Below are 25,036 nucleotides of genomic sequence, written 5' to 3'. Positions count from 1 at the left end.
TTATAGAATGTTTTGATAATATGTTATTGCTAGTTGTTCACATGCAATGATCTCTTCAAGAAAATTGTGTTCATTCAATTTGAAAATGATGTATGGGAAATATTTTTAGACTTTTCTTATAACTTCGATTTGCATAATATATTGCATTAGTGCAAATGTTTTTCAGCATATTTTAAAGGCTGTTTTAATCTCAAAATAGAATTCACTCTTTTAACTTGTGAAAATAGTGAAAAAAATTGACAAAGTTAACTCTTCTCGAGTTCACAGCTGTAATCGGGTAACCTGAGTTGCTATTCGCATTCTGTCTTGATGTCAGACCTTACCTCAGAAATTTCATAGGATTTATATAGAATATGTTTTGAAATTGTAATATTACTACTGATAATATTTATAGAATTCTTAAAGAATAATTTAAGCTGTTCCTATGTTCTTCAGGAATCTTGCATCACAGCTTTTTAATAAAGTGGTGAATATCTTCTTCACCTGTACAAAATGTTATGGCAGAATCAATAGTTTGAAGATTTATTTGTTATGCTTTCTGGATATTATTGAAAAATGCATGTTCTGCTGATATGTGATCTGTAGATATTTGATTTGCTGGAAATTTATTTTGACTTCTTTCCCCTTTTTTCTTCTTGCATTGCTACAATCAGTCCCTCTGTTTAGCAGCCATAACATTCAGAAGAGCATCAGAAGTAACTGTTTGCCAAATTACGTTAGCTGTTGTAGTCACTTCGTGATTAGAATAATTGTTACTATTTCAAATATAGTTAAGAGGTGAGCTCATCCTATCATAATTATTGACTTGAGAAGAACTTCAGTTTCGCAGTTTTTACCTTTTGAATCTGGCCTAAAAGGGAGCTCATCCTTTCTCTGAACTAGTTTGAGTAGAACCTCATTTTCAAAAAGTGACATATATGATCTCTAGTCACACCAAATATAAAACACTGCTTTTTTTCTTGGAAAATGAAAAGCAGGCATTTGAGGTATTCGTTCATCTGGTTTAGATGTCAGGATGCCTGAAAACTTTAAATCAATCAATTTGTTCATCAGCTATTTGAGTATTCAAACATTTCACACTTATGCTACAAGTGCTGTGATTTTATATTTGCCTGCAAATTGTGTTGGTGTGGTTTCTATTGGTAACTCGTAGGAATAAGTAATTATACCGTACTTTTCTCTTGATATTTTACACTAAAACGTAAAAGTGAGAGCTTACTGTAGAGAATGTTTACTTTTTTGAGTTTTAGATATTCACAATACAAAGACAAAGCAGACTACAGTATTACCTCTATTTGTCTAGGTTTTATATCTTTTAAGGAACATTGCACATATGTTACACTCCCTTTCAGTCATTTAACTTAATTTCTTTTAATGGCCATTTACAGTTGTTTGGAAGTCTGGACGGTGGCTTAGACAGTGTCACGCGTTCAGGTAGCGTGATGGACCTCAATGCTCAACTTATATCTACACCCACACAAAGTTCACACCATTCGGAGAAAAACAAGCACCGTTATTCTCTCCCAGGCCCAAGTGAAAGACCTTTCGGATTGTGTAAGTGTTTGGTATTTTGAGGAATACAGTCTCCTAATTTGGTTTCTTCCTATATTCAACTAACATGATTAATAATTTTCAGGTGGAGTGCTTATTTCTAATGTAGTGTGGGTAATTTGCATAGGGTATATTTATGCTTGGGGTATGGCTTTATGCTTTGTCTTTCTCTTTTTTTTTCTAATCTAGTTTGTCATTTCTGAATACATAAAAAGCCTTTAAAATATATGATCATCTCTATTTCCAATTAAAGAATGTCTTGTCATTTGAAGTCCAGGATTTACAGTCAGTAGAAGTGGATTATTTGATACTGAAAGAGTTCTTATTTTTATATTTGGTGCTTTCAAGGGTTCAAACATGGTACGATCTTGAATGTTCTAACCTTCACGAGCTCTCTCTCTCTCCTCTGCACCCACCAGCTTGATCCACACAGATGTTCCACCGCTCCAGTTGCTGATTACTGCATAGTGTACCTTGCTAGGAAAGTCATGGAAAGTTGACTCTTTTAGTGTAGGTTTTGGCTAGGGAATTAATTAGAGTTAGGAGGTCATCCCCAAAATGCTACATAGTTAATGGAAGAATCCCAAATGATCCCTGAAATTGTGCACCCCTAAGATTTGCTAACCACCAGTTAAATGTTAACCAAGTCAAAGGCGATGTTGTAAGAAATGCACAGAAATTATGGAAAACGTTAAGGAATTGCTTTTATGCATGTTGGTGTTTGCTGCCTGATGTCTGTTGAAACTGATCCCATTCAGTCACCATAAAGAAATAATTAGATGACAATTCTTTCATACCAAAAAGGCTTTTGTAATGAACAATGGACAGAACTTCTTTGAACTATGTAGCATATTGTTTACTTAGTTTTATAACTTTTATTGAGACAGGATATTGTATTTTAGGGATATTGTTTAGTTTTATAGGCTAATACTGTATACCATTCATTTCAGTTTGTGACTCGTGAAGGCAGTGCATGAAAATTTACTCTTAATATATGAAGTCTGATTCAGTGCATACTTATGGAGTTTAGTTTTTAATCATTTAAAGATTTTCATATATTATCCGTATTTATGGATTCAAAAGATTGAATTAAATTGACACCAGAACAAGTCAACAATGACAACAGATAAATTGTAAAAATAAAGCTTTATTCAGGTGTTTTTTATTATTTTATCGGTAAATTTTTATAAACCGATCTTCCAGAGAAGAAGGAGCATATTAACCCTTTTACCCCCAAAGGACGTACTGGTACGTTTCACAAAACTCATCCCTTTACCCCCATGGATGTACCAGTACGTCCTTGCAAAAAAATGCTATAAATTTTTTTTTTCCATATTTTTGATATTTTTTTTAAAAAATTCAGGCATTTTCCAAGAGAATGAGACCAACCTGACCTCTCTATGACAAAAATTAAGGCTGTTAGAGTAATTTAAAAAAAATATACTGCAAAATGTGCTGGGGAAAAAATAACCCCTTGGGGGTTAAGGGTTGGAAATTTCCAAAGAGCCCGGGGGTAAAAGGGTTAAGGAAGGTTTTTAGAAACAATAACACAAATGTTTGAGTTGCAAAACACGACACTATGAACAGAAGTTCAGGGACAAGAATTCTAACCAGGGGTGAAAATAGAGACTGACCAACCAGTAAGGATACATTTTAATTCCCCATTAAAACAATAAAATTTTGACGTGGTTCTTTTTCATAACACTCTATCCCTCAATTTTTTTCTGAATACATGGTTTCTCAATTGAAATGAGAATGATTCTTTTGTCCCTGCTTCATGTACATACATACACACATACATATACCAAGGCACTTTCCCCAATTTTGGGGGGTAGCCGACATCAACAAAGAAACAAAAACAAAAAGGGGACCTCTACTCTCTACGTTCCTCCCAGCCTAACAAGGGACTCAACCGAGTTCAGCTGGTACTGCTAGGGTGTCACAGCCCACCCTCCCACATTATCCACCATATAACATATAACATCAAATTTCATTCTAGGCAATTAGTAATTTATGTTCTTATTTCGTAGTGACGAGTTAAAACAGAATTCCATTTTTACATTGAAAATCTTTTCAAGCTATAATGATATAAAACCATGAAGCATTTATCATGCCTAGTCATGAATGGTAGGACTAGAAGTATGCATTGATGATTGGCTTTTTAATGAGGTAAAAAAGGATAGTGCAAACAAAGTATGTACAGTAATGTATATGACTAATTATTATAAAAGCGTATTTCTGAGTAGCTAAGTGAAGCACTTTGGTTCATGTACATTTTATAATTCATGTGATATATGATTTGTTTTTAGGACGTTTACATGCGTTTGCTGCTGCTGTAGCAAATGTAAATAAAAAATTACCTTGTATCTTAATTTTAGTATTTGAAGTCACCGTCAACTTTCCATGATTTAGCCTATACTATATTTTTATGGAATTTCACGATAGGCCTCTTCTGCTTGAGTGTAGTTGCATATATTTATCAGAGTTTGTGAAATTTTCAAAGATTAAATTTTCAGCCTGCTGTAAAAATCAGATATAACTTTTCCAGTTTGAGATACAAAATTTAGAAGCAGAAATCTTGTGGGAACTTGCCTGTGAAATTTCCATTGACTGTAACCATCATTCAGTATATAATTAGATGTCTCACAGTTAATTTGATGATTTTCCTCTGAGTGTTAAATCACGGTTTGTTTGTTGTTCCCTTTCCCCAGCTGTTTATAAAGAGGTATTTGATCCTAATATCCAGATTTCAAAGGAAACTAGAATCCTGCTTGTCATGGACTAGGATGTGATTTGTGAAAGAGAGTTTTGTAGTACTGTATGTACATTTTACCGTTTTTATCGTATTATGAGCAGCAATGCAATATGTAATTTCATCTTTGGTTCTAGAACAGTGGTTCCCAACCTGGGGGAAATATCCCCCTGGGGGGAAATTTGAAGCTTCCAGGGGGGGAAATAATTACACTACCTACAAACCAAAAGAAGCAGAAAATGTCTTCATAGTACGTGCGGCAATTTGTTGTTAGCCATTCAATTGTGATATGATCATATCAGTTCTCAAAGACATGATATTCAAGGGGAGAATTGGAGTGTCATGCCCATTTCTGAGGCAGGCGAGTGGGCATGAGGGCTGGGCGGGGCATGAATGGGGGAAATCTGGATGATTGAACTGGGTGCAGGGGGGAAATGACAGAAAAAAGGTTGGGAACCACTGTTCTAGAATATGATGAGTAGGGAAGGCTGAGAATGCTCTAAATATATACTTCCAACCAAACTTCACACATTTTCAAAAGTTTTTATGCAGAATTGCTGGTTTAATTGGTTAGCCATGAATTTCCATAAATTTGTACTTAAATTATTCAGTTTCACATATTACTTACCTAAACATGGAAAAAAATGATGGAGTGATGTTCAATTATGTGCAAAGCTCAACAGAATATAAATGTCTTGGGCAGCAAGGATTTTAGTTAAAGCTGGTCTGGATATTATTGATAATCAATGTATCATGAATTTTTATTGTTATTTACTTGTAAGTCAATTAGTCTTAAGGTTTATTTGAAGTGCAGTACACACAATTAGGTGCCCATTCAATATTCATAGATGAGTATAGAACTTTTATGATTAAAACTGAAAATATTTTGTCATTGATATTTCATGAGTCTATTTACAGTTTCAGTTTCATGAGTCTCAATGAAGTCTCTTAGTGAGCATAATTAGCCATCATGTGCTATTTTTCCGAACCGTCCTTTTAACCTATTTATCAACAAAGGCTAGTGTTTGATCTATTATCATTATGAGTAATGATTTAACAACCCTTCATTTTAGCTTTTAAAGTCTTTATATGTTTAATAAGTTAGCTTATGTAATCAGAAAGTTACTTGCATTTTCCTGAGGCTTATGGTTTTATGTCTTGTCTAACAATTAATCAAACACACTCATTATCTTACCAAGAAATTAGAGGATTCTAAGTGACAGTTATGGTTAGCAAGAAATTAGAGGATTCTAAGTGACAGTTATGGTTAGCATTTAGAGGATTTTAAGTGACAGTTATGGTTAGCATTTAGAGGATTCTAAGTGACAGTTATGGTTAGCATTTAGAGGATTCTAAGTGACAGTTATGGTTAGCATTAGATTAAGGAAGCTTACCTTTGAAGAATGGGAAACAATTAATCAAACACACTCATTATCTTACCAAGAAATTAGAGGATTCTAAGTGACAGTGATGGTTAGCATTCGATTAAGTAACCTTACCTTTGTAGAGTGGGAGAACCTGTATTAGTTTAGGTGTCTGATTTATAAATCTGAGAAAGATTCTAAACAAATGTAGAGAGGGAAGTAATTTTCAATCTGGAAAATGTCAGTTTGGTTTATTTTTATCATTATAAAAATATAGTGGAGAATATCAAGTTTCCTTTTGTTTTTGTAGCAAAGATTATGGAGGACTGCTACTTTTGGTGGGCTCTACTACAGTAATAAAGTACAGGAATCACATTTGAATGCATTCTGTGTAGTGGGTTACTGCCTACAGTGCATTCTGTAATGCATAGTAACATGTAATGAAGCTAATTTTTCCATCCTGTGGGTTCCTGTTTATTTCTTATATACATATTAATTTTCATTGGGTCGTCTTGCTGTCATTCCACTTGGCTGTCTTGCTTCCCCTGTGTTCATAATCCAATGGTCTTCCTTCATTTGAAGAGTGAATCCTTAGTGCTAGCCTATGGTAGTATAGAAATCTGCCACAGTGGTCTGACTATACTTGTAATAATATTAGTGATACTTGAAGACATTAGATAAAAAACTGAAACATCTCTGGAACTGCATACTTTGATCTTTAATTTTTTTGTCTTTAATTGCATCGAGTTTAGACATACCTGTACTTAATTTGAAATTGCTAATGAGATATTTGAGGCATAATGGGGTTCTATGTACATATTAAAAAGTGTTTTATCCCAGCCACAGACCTACTGTACATTTCTGAACTTAGTGCTTTCCTGAAAAAGATTTTACGTTGAATAAGGAATATAAAATTGGAGCAGGATTAAGTTAAAAAGTTGAACAGCTATATGGGAAGAGGCCTGAGGAAAGGGATGAAATGAAAAGCAGGGAGGCACCTCTTGTACTACTACGTTTTACTATGCAATTCAGGCTGTAGGTGGTACCCCACTGTCGGGTATACGTTAGAAAACACGTGGATATTCATGTGATAGCAGTCATTATCCTTTCAGTTCCCTATTTTCATGGTACAGAAATGTGTAAACAGGGCTCATGATTCTAAAATTTCTCTTGAAATGTTTCATACATATTCTAAATGGATATAGGTTACCAATGCTAATCATGGTTTCTTTGCCTCTGTATCTTTTCAATGTACATTATTAGTAGGTACAGTACTAACCAAAGTTCTAATTGTATTTAGATTTCTGAGTGATATAACTCTAAATAGACAATTATTAACTCATAGATAATTATTTTCAGGTGTTGATAGCATACATGTGCTTGAATTATTTTCCACAAACTAAAAATTACTAATGGTTTATTAGGTGCCACTCCTCATATGAGAAGCTCAACCCTTGTGCAAACATTGTTTGTTTGTGGTTTGTTTGTCCTTAGGGGATGCTAATCTATTGTGATTGGTTTTGCAGCTCGCCCTACGTTCCTCAATCTGAACCTGAACCTCAACTCTCTCAGACTTCAGGGATCCACTCCTGCCAAGTGTATGTGCTGTTTTTGTCGTCCTTAGTGTTTTTGTTCTCCCGTAGTAGCTCTCTGCTGCATTGCATAATTTGGGTTATTTCTCTGTTTCCCATTTTGTCACTGACTGCTGCATCGTGATCTGAAATCACTCATGTTCTTAGAGAGACTACAGTATATAGAAAGGCCTCTTGTTACTTCTGAAGCTTTTTTTTTTTAGAATGTAGTTATAGTACATTTATTTTTATTTATTATTCGTATTAAGTAGATACATCTTCTAGCTCGTGTAATTTAAGTACAGTATGCATGAATTAGATCAGTAGAACTTTGTAGAACTTATTTTTTTGTAAATGTTTATTGAATTTTTCTGTAGTAGTTGTTTTTTTTTATTTATATCTGCTTTTATACATGATTACTATACTAAGAGTGACCTTTTATAGTAATCTAAAATTATCCATAATGTGCTAGTAGTGAGGAGACCTTTCAGAATGAATATCATTGCAGTTTTTTGCCAATTTTTTATGGTTTTTACTCACACATGAAAGTTTAGTAAGCCTCGGCCGAGAGGAAATTGTAGGACAACTAAAGTTATTGAGATTAATTACATTGTTTTGTCCAGATTTGTTAGAAATGAATTTATTACTCTACAAGGATTCTCTTGATTTGTGTTCATTCTAAATTTTATTCAAGGTCACTTTCCTGTTCCAGTTTACTGAAGACTGTGAACTTTTAATTGAATAATGGAACTTGTATTTACAGTATTGTCATAAAGTATTAAGTGAATCCTTTTCATATACAGTATTTATTTTGAGCAAGTATTCTACAAAGTTTTATGAAGATAATTTTGCAAGAACTAGTTTGTTGATGGCAAAATATTTTGCAACACTATGATGTGAATTTCTGCAGTGAAACCTTTCCAGGTAAAGATACCAGATGTTAAGACCAGCATCATTTTAGTGATATATGTCTGTCTAATGACCTGTATGCAAGGGACACAGGCTTATATTTCACCTGTGTAAATCATATGATTTTATTAGAGTTGTAAATAAAATGCCATATTTGTCGGTAGATAAGATGCACTTCCACATAAGGCTAAACTCTATTTTACAAGGATAGTTTAAGCAGAATTATTTTGAGTTTAAGATGATTTTTTTAAACTAATTTTAAATTTTTGTAGGGTAAAGATATAATTTTGTGATTGGAAATATAATATACGCAGTGGACAATAAAAACGTTGATAAAAACTGATATAAAACAAGCTGTAGAGTCAAACGGAAATTTAATGAATTTCTGTTGATCAAATATTTGCAGAAAAATCAAGCATTAACATCTTGAGTGTCATCAGACTAATTTTACGTCTGATTTTCTACTCCCTTCAGTAGAAATTTATTCAGCTATACAATAATAAATCTTGCTATGTCCTATCCTGTATAATTTTTGTGCTAAGAAAAGTCAAGTAAAATGCCCTAAAAGGGGACTTGGGCTTAAGTGCCAAGTCATTTAGTGTAGGGTTGGCACTCAAAGGGTTAAATGTAAATACTTTGTTAAAAAGTTGATATTATTTTGATAGAAGCTGGTATCTTAATGAATATCAGAGGCTTCATTATAAACAGAAAAAAAAATTAAAAAGCATCATAAAAGTTTATTCCATTGCATTAATGTCTCAAGTTTGGATATTTATAGCCAAATATTGTTAAGAAAATACAAGATCTTTGAATCTTAAGAGAATTACTGTGTGTGTAGGATGTTAAACTTTTTGTTTTTATTTCTAATATTTTGTTTTTGATAACTGCCTCATGAAGGAGTACCCTTGCTATTATTTTGCTATGGATGATATTCAAGTGAGCTACATTTGAATATTTAATATTTCTTGTTCTTATGTAGCTGTTGAATAAAGGGAAATGTAGTTGATAATGGAAAAAAAATGGATACTGTATATGGTGTTTCATAAATTAGAAGGAAATGAAGGCACAATGATTGTTGAGCTACCTTAGGTTAACTTTCAGTACCGCCAATACCTTAAGCTGCTATCTTTGTCTCCAGTAAGTTTCCTCTAAGTCTGTTTTAATGGATGTTTTTTTTTTTTTTAGTATTTTAGCATTAGAAAAAATCTTCTTGAAGGACTAATGCTTATTCTACCACTGTACCACGGATTGGCTCTCAAAAGTGATCTGTGATATGGTCGCACTATAGTCCATTTCTTTTAGCGATGCATATTTGCACCGACTCGCGGCGGTGCCCTTTTAGCTCGGAAAAGTTTCCTGATCGCTGATTGGTTAGAATTATCTTGTCCAACCAATCAGCGATCCGGAAACTTTTCCGAGCTAAAAGGGCACCGCCGCGAGTCGGTGCAAATAGTCTAACCAATCAGCGATCAGGAAACTTTTCCGAGCTAAAAGGGCACCGCCGCGAGTCGGTGCAAATATGCATCGCTAAAAAAAATGGACTATAGAACTCTTTACAGTATAGTGATATTTTATGCTCGGAAAGGGAAGTCTTGTTTTAAAAAAAAGTGCTTCTTATCTACCCATAGATATGTAACATAAAAGAATAAGGACAGTTCTATAATACTGAAACATTTTTGCTGAGAAATCCGGGACTGGCTCATAATCTGCCAAAATATTCAATATCATCAAGTGTCTTAGTAGTTTGAGTAGGTACAGTAGTTGTATCCTTTGATGTGAAAAGGATGCGTTTTCTTTAACATCATTGTCTTTTTCTTTCCATCTTTTACAGCATTTCAGCCTGGATCCCTTCTTTTAAAATTCTATTTACAGATACTTTAACCAGACTTGTTGATAATGAACATAATTGTACTGAAAATTTAGTGCTCTAATATTTCTATTTCTAATCTTACTAAACAAAATGTTTGGACCTAAGTGTGACATTTGAACAGCCTACTTTGTTTTACTTTTTAAGAAATCTAATTTTTTTTAAAGTACTTCCTCTTGTTAGGCTTTTTATATGCAAATTATTTAATTTTTTGAAATAGTGGGTAAAAAATACTTTAAAAAAGATAGTTTATTACTCTCTTGCAAGGTATTTATAGTTTCCCTGTATATAACAGGCAGTAAAACCGTCATTTCTTCAGGGAAGGTTATATATCTCAGGGGACTTTCTCAACACAGTACAGTCATACCTCATGTTAAATTGTTAATTGGTTTACAACTTAATAAACAACTACTTGAAAAATAACCCTTTAAAAACTCATTTAGACACTACAGTATATTGTAAACCTTCATAAGCAACCCCTTACATTTGCTAATACAGTAGATAATTCAGTTCAGAGTTTTTAGTCATTCTTTTAAAAAAAGAAAGTTCTTTATATTTCTCTTTCTTAACAAAAAAAGTTGTTTAAAGTAAAAACAAACCATTACACAAATGACTAAGTTTCAAAACAAGTAAAACAACTTTAGCGCCATGTTTTCTGTAGTTCTTTATTTGAGATTTGTTTGTCCATTATTCCTGTGAGACCTTGGAAAGTTTTATTTTTCTTCTTTTTACAATATGGTACTTGAGATTTAGAAAATATTCTGTAATGTAGACATCCTCTGTCCGTTTCAAAGTAATATACGAGTGTAGTCAACGGTAAGTATTAATATCTTATATTTAGATAAACATAATTTTGAGACTCCATTGATAACTCGTTTTTATTATGCCGAGTAATTTGTAGATTTACTGTACAAAGCATGACCCTATATACAAATAGTATACTAAATATGACAATAGAATAATTCACTTTGATTCTTTCGCTGCATTGTATAAGTACCATAGTTCTCCACAATTTTCCTGTGTCAGGTGACAGGTATGTATGCAAAGTGCTTGATACCTTCAGGTGCAAGAAATACACGTAGTCATTTCTGTAATTTTGTAATTTCAGTATTTTTTCAGAGTTTGAACTGCTTACTGTATTGTTGTACATATGGTGACCCAAGTACGCTATGTATCAACTTGCTAGCCTATGAATATTTGAGTACTCCAACAGACTGTACAGTCAGTGTTCAATACTTAACCTGACTGATTAGAACTGAGAAGAATTGGGTTTCAAGTTAATTGTCTGTAATATAGTATGCAATTAAGATTGTTAAAAACATGCCACCACAAACGTCTGAAATGTTGAGTGACTAGAAGTGCATTAGAAGCCTTACAAAACTACTTTCCTAAAATTCCCAAATGTCCCAACAGTTTAGTTCTTAATGTACAATTGATTACTGATAGCAATATATTAATTCAGATCGTACTAATTGCTGGAATGTGGCGCTTATTATTCTAAAACGAACACCACATCTAAATAATATCTTTTCTTTGATTTGGTATTTAACAAACAATTCACATGTCGTAATCAAGAATGCAAAACAATGCTTTTCATTGAGTATATTTTATGAGTGTGCTAAGTTTTTGTTCAGTAATCAATGCCAAATTAGGGAAACAAATCTATGAAAGATACTGTTATAATCTCCAACATTTTCAGTTTATCCCATAGTTGAATTTCTAAGGAGTAATACTGTAATAGTAGATAAGTTCTCATATTTTATTAAAAATGAACCTTTCAGGCAAGTTATGTGAGAGTTTTAAGAATGTTAATTTGCTAGTAGGATAAACTATTCATAAATCATAATAATCTACATGGACTGCTGTGAAAGGGTATAGTACAGATTCCATGTTAAACAATAGGCCATGCCGTCAAAGAACTCCCTATCTGAATTACATTAAAATGAAATGCTCTCTAACATTTATTTTTAATGTCGTGTGTAAATAGTTTCTGTATTCTTCACCTTTATTTTTGCATGCTCAGTGGTATGTAAGCAACCCATTTTTAATGTATTAATAGTTAGGAAGTCTAGAGAAAGCAATTTTTGTAGATAAAACATCGAAAAGCAAAATTTTAATTACAGGATTATGTTTTTGTTAATCAGCGTTCTTATTTCATGTCGATATACTCATTATATTTTAATAGTGTTTGTGGGTAGTTTCGATAATTGTTCATTAATAAAAAGAAATGTTTTGTCATATAATTCTAGGAAAGACATTGAAATACAGTAGAAAATCCTCTTGCTTCTGTGATGAATGGAATATTCGATATTAGTGAATGAGTATTAAAAGTGTCATTCTTCCATCAGGTAACATGGTCTTTCCACTTCCAAATAATCTCTTAAACATTTGATTCTCGAAAGAATGCAAAACTTGTTTGTTCTTATGCATATACAAGGGCTTCATTCTTTGAAATAAGGAATGTCTTCTACAGAGCTAGAGCATCCATTGAAATCATTAACAAGGTTGTTAAAGGTAGGTGGTGAACACAGGCGAGGTTGCTCTTCCCCAACCTCCTGTCAGACTTTGCTGTCTGGCCACAATGAGTGCGGTCATACTGTTGTGCCCTACCCAAGGCAGTTTCATATTTTTTTCATATGATTTAGTTGCAATGGTTAATATTGGTTTTATGTTGATAACCAAATGAAGCAGGATGCGTGTAGGTTGGACACTGCATCGGTTTATGGCTAAACTGGCAATAAATCTACTCACTCTACACCATAGGGCCATGATTGCTCATGATTATCCCTATTTACCAAATGTAGATTGTGGCCTTCTATTATGACAGGCAAGCTAAGTCTTCTCTGGCATCTTGGCAAAACCCATGACAATACTGGAGAGACTGTTTAGTTCTTTGTGCTCCTTGTTGAGTTTGATGTTCAATGAGGCTTCTGAGTATACACCCCTGGCTTTGTCCCAGGGAATGTCCCCGGAGCAGGGAGGACTCTGATCTCCATTGGGGAGTTTTTCCAGGGTTGGTGGAGCGTTAGGTAAAAGCCACACTTTAACATCTGCTGAAAGCTCTTCCTTGCAGACTGCCAATGACAACTGATTTCTTGCCTTCCTTAGGTCTTTCAGGTAGATCTTAAATGTCTTTTTTTAAGGATGCTGGTAACTAAGGCTACATCTCCTCCAGTGCCAGTCACCCTAGTGGTGACTCCAGTGATTGCAGATGTGATACTAGTGTTAGTGGCCCCAGTGGTGTTCTCTTTAGTGCGCCTGAACCACAAAAGGACTTTAAAGAAAGCTGCCTCGTTACCTCTGTGGCTCGCATCCCTTTGCTCACTTTTCCTGCGGTGTGTTACCCCAGTACCTATCACCCCAGTGCATGTTTCCTGGGGGCCTTTGGCTCACAACCATACTGCACCCATGTCTGTGTTATCCATTTTCCCCGTAGCATTGTTCCCTAGTGTTGTGGTTCCTGTTGGAACAACCCATGTGGTTTTTCCTCTTGTGAGGCTTTATTGTTAGTGGTCATTCAGACCTCATCTTTTCTGTTTGCAAAGCCTGAGAAGGTTGGTAAGGAAAAGGAACGAGTTTACTCCTCTTCCTCTTCTGATGCTTCTTTTGGTAATAAGTCAAAGAAGTCCAGGAATGTTAGTCGTTGTGGTAAGAAAAGGGCTCTAGATGACACCAAGTCAACACCTAGGTGGTCTCTCTCTCTCTCTCTCTCTCTGCCAGGGCCAGGCCCAAACAAAAATAGTGGAAGTGAAAACTGCTGCCTCTTGGAGAATTGGTACTCTAGAAGTAATGTAAAGCTTCAGTTTTTTGGATATATTCCCTTAATATAAAGTATTTGGCAAAGGAATTAGAACATTTTTTAAAATATTTATCAAGAATAAGTATTAGGGGATACTTTACCCCTAAGTTTGAAAAAAGAAATACTGTTTTTTGTTGTCTTTAATTCTTAGTAAGAGAAGAAAGTTTTCATAGCATTCAGATTTATTTGCGCTCCAAGTTTTGGAGAACACTCCTCATGGTTTCAGGCCAAACTATTGGTGTTGCAGTTGTTTTGAGACCAGAGCTTCATAGGCATCATAAAAAGAATGTTATCGTATTGTGTAATGCATAAAGTTTTATCTGTAAAATGTTCCCCATTATAGTACTGGTATCTTTTTTTTTTTTTTTTTTTTTTTTTTTTTGTACAAGAGGATGCATATTTTTTATGACAAATTCATATTCTTTTTTTTATTAAATTTGAAACTTGGGTATTTTCTCTTTTTAAAAACGTAGGTAAAGACTATACAAAAAAAAGAAGTGAGAAGCATGTGCATGCATCGTTTTTTATGTATAATGTTGAAGCTATAAATGTTGGTACAACAGAGCAACATTAGGCTGAATTATGCTCTTTAATCATGTGTGGAAAATTCCAGTTTTATTCTTAATTCTGGAGTTATTATTATTAAGGGTTCCGCAAACTAATGAAGCCACTTTTTTTTCTATAGCCTCACCTAGTCCTGGTCCAATGAAGATGACCCCAAGGATGACTACATTGCATGAGGAAAACACAAGAGAAGCAGCTCCCCTATTGCATATGGAAGAGGAAGAGGAGGAGGAGGATGAAGAGGAGGAGATGGTTGATGATGATGAGGAGGTAAGTCACACAGTAAAGAATTGTAGTGCATACAGTAATTTGATTGTGGTTGTGGTGGCTCATCCTTGAATATTATTAGATACAAAAATAAAATTCAGGCTAACCCTTTTACCCCCAGGCTATTTGGAAATTTCCAACCCTTAACCCCCAGGGGGTTATTTTTTTCCCAACACATTTTGCAGTATATTTTTTTAAATTGCTCTAACAGCCTTAATTTTTGTCATAGAGAGGTCAGGTTGGTCTCATTCTCTTGGAAAATGCCTGAATTTTCTCAAAAAATTATAAAAAATATGAAAAAAAAAAAATTTTATACCATTTTTTTGAAAGGACATACCGGTACGTCCTTTGGGGGTAAAAGGGTTAAGCACTTTTATGCAACGTTACATTAGTCTCTTTGTCGCACATTAACTATGAAGTTCTGTACTGTACTATACTATACCACACATGGAAGCTTATTAATGAAGGTATCTGATTTTATAAAATGTTATCAGGATGTAAGAAAATGTTCAGCGTGTATAGGAAATGTAAAAGTCACTCTATAGTGCACAAATCTGTCCTACTCAAAAATCAACTTAGGTCAGGTCTCATGGAACCAATTAATGACGTAATGTGGGGGTATAACTGTCATATCAATTTTGTAAAATAGTGTAATTTGTTTCAACACAGCTACTACTCCAAAGGAGTCTTTCTTCCTTTACCATTGTCCTAGAATAATTGGACATTTTTTATTACCATTACCACTCCAGTGATTAGATGGAGGATAAAGATCATGGTACATTATTGTGATATTCTTCCTGCTTAAATTAAGACAACAACAGTGGCTCATGTTTTCTTAAGCCTTTTCTGTGAAGACAGAATTTTATAACTAATAATAAGTCATTGGAAAATTTGTGCATTTATTTTATAAACATAAGTAATACACATTTCTGTGAGCAAACCTGAGAAGTTAGTTTACTTCTTTCTGGTAAAGTGGATTTACTTGGAAAATGCAATATTCATTTACTTTTTTTTTTTATTTCAGAACGATAATCAAATGGGAGTTTCAGGAGGAATTAGTGGTGAAGAAGAGTTCAGTGAATTCACATCCTACAGAAGTGGAAGCTTAACAAGTGGAAGACTGTTGCTTACTCAGAGTCGTACTTTAGACTCCTTAAATGAAGTTGGTGCAACAAAAGCAGGAACTCCTTCAACTGTTTCAAGGTTATATATAGTTTTATTATGTGGATTTTACTTTTTAAATATATGGCATTGATTATTCTGATGATATGAATATGGTTTTAATGGTTTGATCAGGCTTTTAAGATTTTAAAAGTGGATTAATCATGTAAAAACTAATTGTGTCAACATTTCCATAAATTCTCGATTCCTTCAACAGTGGGTATGGATCTGGTGCTGTCTCCTCAACAACGTTAAGCGAAGACTCTCTCTCCGTGCGCAGTGTTAGTGTAGATGAAACTCCTGATAAGGAATTACCAACAAACCATACTGTTATGGATGTATCGACAATAAGGTAACGACCTGATTCTTTACGGTTTTGACAGTACCGTAATTTTAATCGTATGTACACCTTAGTATTTGTATTCTATACTCACTGGTGATAATAATTTCCATTATGCAGCATTTGGATGTGTAAGATTTAATTTTGCAGTTGTTTGATAATGATGATTAAAGGTATTGATCAAGGTTATGATAATTTTGTCACAACAGACAAGGCTTTCACTCTAATGCACTCAATATTTTAGTTTGTACAGGTCACATTTATCTTAAATTTTCCACTGTGTTAGTATGTGCCCTAACTATTACTTATGCATGGGAACTCTGAATCCAGATTAGGTATCCTGCTATCAGAAGATATATTTATTTTAATCAAATCTGAGTATTGCCTACAGGAAAATTACACAATATTATGACACCCTTTTAAAATGGAATCAAGACTTTCAGTAGTATCTAAAGTCATTAGGAGACACCTTTGCCTTCTGAAAAGTCTTAATTACTTGTATGTTGTGTATGAATATGTGATAAGGTATTTATTTTTAGAAAATATTTATGAATATATAAAACGCTGGTTAAATTACTCTCTTATGCAAACCTGTTTTGGAAAATTTATAATTTATATTTAAAAAAACATTATGAACCATTATAGCTTTTGAAAGAAAAGTGCCATAATGCTCTTTTCAACTTGTCACAAGACGTTAGGAAACCTAATTGAATATATATTGTATTATGTGATAGGATGAAAAATTCTGAAGACAAATTTATGAGGGAATTTGTAAACTTTGAGGGGGAGGGTTATCTTTGTCAAGTCTACTTTTCTTTTATGTAAAATTCACCAACAATCTCAAGTTAAATGTTCTTTTGAACTAATTCTAATTAAAGCCAAAAGTGTGGTTCTGCTAATGGTTGCAACTTTCAGTGGTCTGGTAAATCAGGGATGATTCTCTATTCTTGGGTAGTGCCATAGCCTTTGTATCATGGCCTTCCACTATCTTGGGTTAGAGTTCTCTTGCTTGGGGATACAGTCGGGCACACTATTATATCTTATTTCTCTTCCTCTTGTTTCGTTAAGTTTTTATAGTTTATTTAGGAAATATATATTTCCTTTTTTCCTTTCCTCACTGGGCTATTTTCCCTGTTGGGGCCCCTGGGCTTATAGCAGTCTGCTTTTCCAACTAGGGTTGTAGCTTGGCAAGTAATAATAATAATAATTTAAACGAACACACTGCTGATGTTTAAAAATGACTGGAAGGAAAAAGTAGTGTACTTAGCCCACAAACGGCAATGTTTATGCTGCCAAAATGCGACGCTTGTTTCATGAATTGTTTTTAATTATCTTTGGAAATTTATCAGATTATTTCATAAGAATAATAATGTATTATATACAGCTGGAATTACCAGCAATTGGCAATTATTACTGCAATAAAAAATATACAGTATATATTTTTTTTTTTGTGAAATATAAAGAAAGTTTTTTCTGTCTTTTTCATTTTGAACTTTGTTGACGAAACACATACAGTACATGTCATGCTTTCTCATCATTTCTGAATGAACAAGAGCTGAATTTATCTTGGAAATTGGGGAAAAAATTCAGGTACAGTATATATAAACTAGTAGCTCAACAGATATTGTACATTCAACGAAACCATTTAACAGTTTCAAAAGAGAATCATCCTCTAGTAATTAGTTGTTACAGTGCTATCAACATTTCTGTTACTAAGTACCCTAATGAAAGTACTGTATATAGAACTTTTACTAACCTTATTTGCATATATATACTGTACTGTGTATATGTTTTCATCCTTTACACAAATAAGTCCCATTAACAAAATCCATCCTAAATATTTTTTTTACCTTGTTCTCAGTCACAGGGTTCCAGCAATGAAATCAGCTGCAATTGTGATTAGCAATACAATCAGCTTTGGTGGCGAGTACGTCAGCTGCGTATTTGTTTGTCCGTTTTACAATATTATCAGTCGGGAACAAATTAAGATATTGAATGGGCTGGGAATTTCTTTGAGGCACACTAATTGCTCCTGTTGGTCTTTATGTAAAAACTAATTTCGTGTCGGAACTAATGTCTTTCAGCGTATAGGCGCGGGCCCAGATAGACACATGATCATAATCACCGATATCAGTACTGTATCACTAACACTTTCAATATAACTTTCAGAACCCTGACTTATATTGAAATCATTGTCACTAAGTGACCAATTGCTATCACTTCTTTCATTTGCCATTATTATGTAATTATATCAATAAATCACAAAGTAAATTTCAGTCTCCGTTGTGCAAAGAAAAAAACAAAGACCGAAACTTGGCAAAAGTTGCACATGTGTATTATATCTCCATTTCAAAAATAGAGGGATTGTGGCAAAATTCCTTAATTTGTCTTCTAAATGGTTGGTTAACCCTATGGCATAAAACCCCGCCTCCAACACCTGTTTTTACCTGCCTGATTTTAAATTGAAGCATCGCTAAAAACAATGATCACATTTTAGTAGCACATAAAGCATCAATTTTAGTGATGTGCCGCCGTTTGTGGGTTAGGTACTGTCAAAGGATTGGGTTATATTTCTTTAAGATCATGGCAAGTTTTAACCTTAGTCCAATAGTACCTCCAATGAAAAGCTGAATGGGGTTTTTGTATGTAAAAATTAAGTACAAGAAATGATGGGAAATTATCAAACACTCAATTTGAAATCAATGACAGAAATAAAAAAATAGATTTCATAGAAATATTTCCATCATTCTAGTATTTAAATTACAAAATTTAAAAATCAAGGATTTTACAGATTATGATTTTTTTCAGCCTGAATATTTTACTTTTTTCCAGCTCTGGTGAAAGTGACTCTAGTGATACGAGAACAGTGATTAATCAGCAACTTGGAACTGATTCTAGTGTATCAAAGTCTGAAAGTGAATTGAAAATAATAGAAGATGAGGAGAATAAAGAAAATTCTCGCCTAAATAACTCAGGTTCTAGTAATACTGGCACACCCAATAACATGAAATCAGCAATAAATTGCACACCTAAATCTGTTAGTCCTGATTGTTCTTTAAATTCATCTTGTCTGTCAAACTCATCATTGCCAGCATCTGTCACTCCTGAAGTGGTCCTACGAAAAAATTCTGGGAAGCGAAACCCAGCCCATCGCATGTCCTTCCCCTTGGCTCACTCTCAAACTGATGCAGCCGAGCCTTACATTGGTATGAATGGGGCTTCAGTGGTAATAGGTGGTAAGTTTATAGATTGTATAAAAAGTAATTTGTTTTTTGGGGGGAGGCCTATCTGTAAATGATTTTGGAAATCAAAATTTGTTTTTATATCATGGTCTTTAATACAGTATGTAGATTTCAGATGCAAATATGCTATTCAACAGCGTTACATTTTTATTTTTTCTTGTAGTTTATTAAATATTCCTTCTATTTTGCGTAAAAATTAAATAATGGTTCTGGGATACTTAATAACTGTAGACCTGTTACTGTTTATGATCTAATCCTGTTACTGTTTATGATCTAATCATGTTTCCAGATGAAGAAAGAATGCCAGTCGTTAATAACAAGCCACTGGCCCCATTACCGGAGTGGTGCGAAGTTGGAGAAAGTATACAAATTAGGCCTTATAATTACTCAGGAGTTATAGCATACATCGGACACACTGAGTTTGCAGCTGGGACGTGGGTTGGAGTTGAGCTCGATGTTCCTATGGGTAATTATCCTATTTTTTTTTGTTAAATTACTTGAAATTTTACTTTGAATACTTTGGTATATGAAGGGCTTTTCTAAGTAAGTTTTCTTTCATTTTCTATGTCAACATTTGTTGGTTCTAGTGTCATTTTACTCTCATAATTTTGTTCTCAAAGGAAGAACTGACAAAATAAAATTATCAAGAATCTTGGCTCTCAGCTAATTACTTCCTACACCATGTATCCTTTCTAACTTCTCTCAAAATTGTATTATGTAGACGTTTGACCCGCACATTCTTTTCTGTGTCTAAGCTCATACTACTCCTCTTGCGTAGCCTACATCTTGTATGTCTAATGATGTTGTACACCTGAAATTCTAACCAGTTACTTTTATACTGTTAAGAATCCTTACTAACCCATACCTATAGAATATTTACCCTTCTTTGTCAGTCACTTGATCACACTTTAACCACTTTACCTCAGTATTTTATTTATCCCCTAATGCTTGGTGCCTTTCCAGTCTTCAGCATTTTAATAATATTATTAATATATTCAAATTGTATTGGCCATCTTCCAATTTTCCACTGTGCTTCAAAATATTTCCTTGATTTTGGACTTCATTTATTTATACTGAATTTCTCCTCAGGACTATATTCTCTTCATACAAATTTCCATAAACAACTTCGGTTTTAAGATCCATTTGCTCATTAAACTTTTCTCTTACGTATTACTTTATCCCCTGAAGTGCTCCAAGGTTACCCTTAGCTTTTCAATATATTTTTTCCTCACTTTGGCCACAAGAACTATGTAAACCTTATGTAGCACTCAATGATAATGACATTTGTACTGCAACTAAACCTTAGAGAAGCTATTTTTCCTCTTTCACTATAATTCGGTCTTTTATTCTCCCTAAATACAAGTACTCCTGCACAAACTCCATGAAGTTCCCTTGACCCCATCTTTATTCTAAATTCTTTCACTCTATTCTCTAAACCCTTTAGTCTTTATTTAGTCCTAAATATTATCCATTCTGGTTTTTGTATCAATTTGGTTTGAAGTGTTGAATCTAAAGGTTTGAAGTGTTGAATCTAAAGGTTTGAAGTGTTGAATCTAAAGTATCTTCTCTAACTAAACATTTTTGTTCTGATACAAACTCAAACCTTTGTTCATTACATAGGAGATAGAAAATAGTGCCAAGAGTGCCATCCTCCCAGTGCAGTAAGAAGTCTAAAAGGGATTCTTTGCTGTGTTATCGAGGAGATGAGCACCCCAACCCTCCTTTGATGCATCCGTGAGCAGGAGCATCTCCGGAGGATCGGCCGCGAAGGACATCCCCTTGAGGGTGTTCGATGTGTCGTACCACCACTCGAGGACCTCCTTCGTTTCCGGGGACATCGGGACCACCTTGTGTGGGGAGTCTCTCTGGTTCCAGGCCTCCTTCAGGTTCCATTGTACTTGTTGAGTTTGAGTCTTCCCTGTGGGACTAGCTTCTCCAATGACACGAGGTGACCTATCAGTCTCTGCCAGTCCTTGGCTCTCCTGGGCTGACCCGACAGGAAGGGCTGTAGGATCTGGCTCAGGTTGTCCAGTCTCTCCACGGAAGGGAATGCTCTCGCCAACCGGGAGTCCAAGACCATCCCGAGGTAGGTCATCCTGGTGGAGGGTATCAATTGGGACTTCTCCAGGTTGATGGTGATACCCAGGACGTTGCAGAACTGCAGGAGCTTTGCGCCTTGCCCCCTCAGTGTTCCCCTTGAGGCTGAAAGCAACAAGAAGTCGTCCAGGTACCGAATCAGGCGGATGTCCTATTTGTGCGCCCAGGCTGAGACTGTCGTGAAGATCCTCGTGAAGTTCTGAGGGGCTGTGGACAGACCGAAGCAGAGGGTCTTGAGCTGTAACGTTTGGGTACCCCATTTTACCCTTAGGTACTTCCTGCTGGAGGGGTGGACAGGGACCTGGAAATATGCGTCCTTGAGGTCTATGGACATCATGAAGTCTCCTTCCCTCAAGGCCGCTAGGGCCGACTTCGGAGTGTCCATCTTGAAGTCGGTCTTGCACAGGAACCTGTTGAGGGCTGAGAGGTCTATGACCGGTCTCCAGCCCCCTGTCGCTTTCTCCACCAGGAAGAGTCTGCTGTAGAACCCTGGACTTGGGTTCTTGACTGATTCCATTGCCCCTTTCGCCAGCATAGCAGAGACCTCTTCTTGCAGGGCCATCCTTCTCAAGGGGTCCTTCGGTGCCAACCATTCCGCCTGTAGATCTGGTATCAGAGGTGGGGGGTCCACCAGGAAGGGCAACCTGTACCCTTCTTTCAGGACTGTCACGGTCCACGGGTCCGATCCGTGGTCCCACCATGCTTGCCAAGAATGTTTGAGGCATCCCCCTACCTGAGGCTTCGGCAGGAGTAGGGGGCCTCTCTCCCTATCTCCTTCGAGAGGCGCGGCCCGAACGACCTCTTCTGGCGGCTGAATAGGAGGGCCTGAATGCTGACTGCGCAGCCGACGTTCCCCTATGGGAGGGCTGCGAAGGTTGCTGCCAGGATGTAGTAGGGGCGTCTCTCCTGGGCGGGTTAGGTGAGGCGCGAGGAGGGAGAGGGACGTCAGAAGGAGCTCTTCTATGGGTAGGTTTTCTTGCCGGAGGGGGCCTGGGTTCCGCCACATCCTTTAGTTTCCTCACCACCTCCACCGTCTTTTCCACTTCCTTGAGGGGGGAAAACTGACTCATCCCACAGTGGAAGGCTTCTCAGGGACCTCGCTTCCCTGTCAGGGAGCCTCCTTACAAGCCTGCTGAGCACTGTGTCCCTTTTCCTCAGTATACAGATGGCGGTTTGTGTTATAGACTGATGGGAAAGGAACTTCAGGGCCTTACCTCCCGAGCTAATCAGCTCCTTCAGCAAGGCCTGATTTTCCGGGATTGCGAGGACTGGAACCCTACCAGCGTGGAGGCCCACCAATCCAGCCACAATGACACGTGGATCAAGTCCCTGGACAGCTCCTCCATCATGGCAGTCTCCACAGGGGAGAAACAAACTGGGGCCGTGGTAGCCCTCTCCTCTGCTGCACCCTGCTGCACCCTGTCCCAAGATGGCTACTGCTGGTTTCACTGCGCAGGCCCCTGCGCGGTGTCCTTCCGGGAGGTAGAACCGGGACTGCGTCTTCAGGCCCTGGAGAAGTCTAGATGCGCTCTGGTTCTTGGGGGCTTCCGCATGGTTGGCCACGACCTTGCTAACGTGCGCCAATCCCAGCTTCACATCTCTTGCTAAAGGGAGGGCTAGCGAGGGCCTCTGTTGTACAGGCGCATCCACCAACCTGTTGAGGCTCGAGAGCCAGACCTCGTCAGTAGAGGGCTCCGGTTCGTCCAGCCTATGGTGCCGTCGGATGAGGCCTAACACCCTCCTGTATGCGGAAACCTCCGCTGGCGAACCTTCTTCCCCGTCCTCTACCTTCTTCGTTGGGCATCCCAGTTCTCGTGACGAAGGACCTACGACGGGGGGAGCCGTACGAGAAGGCATCCTCCTGGAGTGGTCCAGTCCCCTTGCTTCAGGCAGTAGGACGGGCATCGCCGCTGGAACAGAGGCCTCCATCCTGGATCTATCTCTTCTTCCGGCGGACCATGGATCTGCGGGCTTGCTCGTCGAGGAAAGGTGTGTCTCCCATTCTGGACGACTCATTGAAGATCTTGAGGCCGGGACGCGGCTGCCAGACCGAAAGGGCGACTCTCCCCGCTGGGCGGGTGGAGTCGGAACCTTCGCGGACTTATGTCTGTCCCTTGGTGCCTGATGAGACGAGTCCCTCCGTCGGTCATACTTCCTTTTGTCGACAAAACCTACCGGTGAGCGGGGCCTGGGACGCCATCCCGCGACTGCTGCAACCCCCAGGAGTTGGCTACGGGGAATGGAGACTCGCACCCATTCCTCCTCCGGCGAAAGACTTCTCCTGAACTTCCTCCTGGGGGATCTGGAACGTCTACTCACGTGGCGAGATCTTGAATGGGAGCGCGATCGAGATCGTCTCCTGCGGGACTTATCTCGCCGTCTCCTATGGTCTCTCGGGGCTCCATCTTCTGATGAGTAGGAGTAGGCCTCGACCGAGGAGCCCGAAGACCTGTAGGATCTCGGAGGGCCTGAATCTTGCCGCGTTGCTGGTGGTTCTGCATGGGGTTCGGTCGGCGACGAAGGCTCCATGAAGTCCGCCGGGAACGTAGCTGAAGGCGTTGGAGGGGAGCGGAGGAGCTCCTCGCTGGGGAATCAGGTCTCAAACTCCTCTTCCATCCTCAGGGACGATCTGAAGGGCGTCTTCGGAGGTGCCGAGACTAGGGTGTCTGATGGCGGAGAGCCGTCCTTCTCGGCAGCACCCTCGGCTGCTGACGCACCTGAAAAACCTGCCCAAGAGGCGGGAGAAGAGACTGCTGCCGTTTTACCCCACATCGGATCGTCCGACGAGACGGGACCTGCTTTCACCAGGGCTCCGTCCCCCGGATACCCCCCCCCCCCCTCAGGCCCCCCACTTGCGTGGACCGAAGACACAATCCCACTGTCAGGTAAATCAGACTCCTGGGGAAGGGCCACAGGCCGCTTCCCCGCAACAGACTTACCTCGACCCCTACCCTGGGTATGGGAAGACAGCAGAGACTCTGTCCGACGGGATGCTGGGGAAAGCGAGGGGCGAAGAGACGCTGGACTTCCTAGGGGACCGTCGAGAGGCCTTCTTCTTCTTCTTAATGCCGTATCGCACCCACTGCACTTCATTCCAGGACTCGCACTCCGGACACGTGGCTGTAGGGGAACACACACTGCCCCTACATGACGAACACAAGGAGTGCGGGTCAACTTCGGGCTTAGAGAGGAAAGCGCCACATGATTTGCCGGCCACAGGCCCAGGGCAACGACGGGGATGCTCCATAACGCACTAGTAATACACCTCGAGACACAGGAACACAGAGGGAAAGGATAGGGAAGCACACAAAGGGACCACGTGGGGACCGCGTGAGACACAAAGGGTCGCACTGGGTTAAGAGAGAGCGTCGGGGTGTTAACGCCGACGCAACCAAAAGCTTACTGGAGAGCGAGACCTGAGCAAGCATGCTCTCTGACCCCGGGTCGTCTCTGGGCGCGTATCACTCCGCCAGAGATGCCCCGCATAGAAAACAGGAGTAGGGTATACTACACAAAATTCTGGTCAGATGGGAGGAGATCCCAGATACTCCT

General features: G+C 37.7%; 1 protein-coding gene across 1 annotated transcript in view; it reads left to right on the top strand.

Annotated features, from left to right (window-relative positions):
* The window catches only part of Khc-73 (Kinesin heavy chain 73), an 86,808-nt gene that overhangs the window by 56,188 nt on the left and 5,584 nt on the right, over nt 1–25,036 (top strand). Inside the window, 7 exon segments of the mRNA XM_068365450.1 lie at nt 1,389–1,554; nt 7,194–7,265; nt 14,499–14,647; nt 15,669–15,847; nt 16,023–16,157; nt 18,978–19,381; nt 19,677–19,853. Of these exon segments, the coding sequence (XP_068221551.1) occupies nt 1,389–1,554; nt 7,194–7,265; nt 14,499–14,647; nt 15,669–15,847; nt 16,023–16,157; nt 18,978–19,381; nt 19,677–19,853 (1,282 nt within the window).

The sequence above is a fragment of the Palaemon carinicauda genome, chromosome 42 (assembly GCF_036898095.1).
Source record: "Palaemon carinicauda isolate YSFRI2023 chromosome 42, ASM3689809v2, whole genome shotgun sequence".
Lineage (NCBI taxonomy): Eukaryota > Metazoa > Arthropoda > Malacostraca > Decapoda > Palaemonidae > Palaemon > Palaemon carinicauda.
Note: the sequence above shows the minus strand (reverse complement) of the source record. Positions and strands in the feature narration are given on the sequence as shown.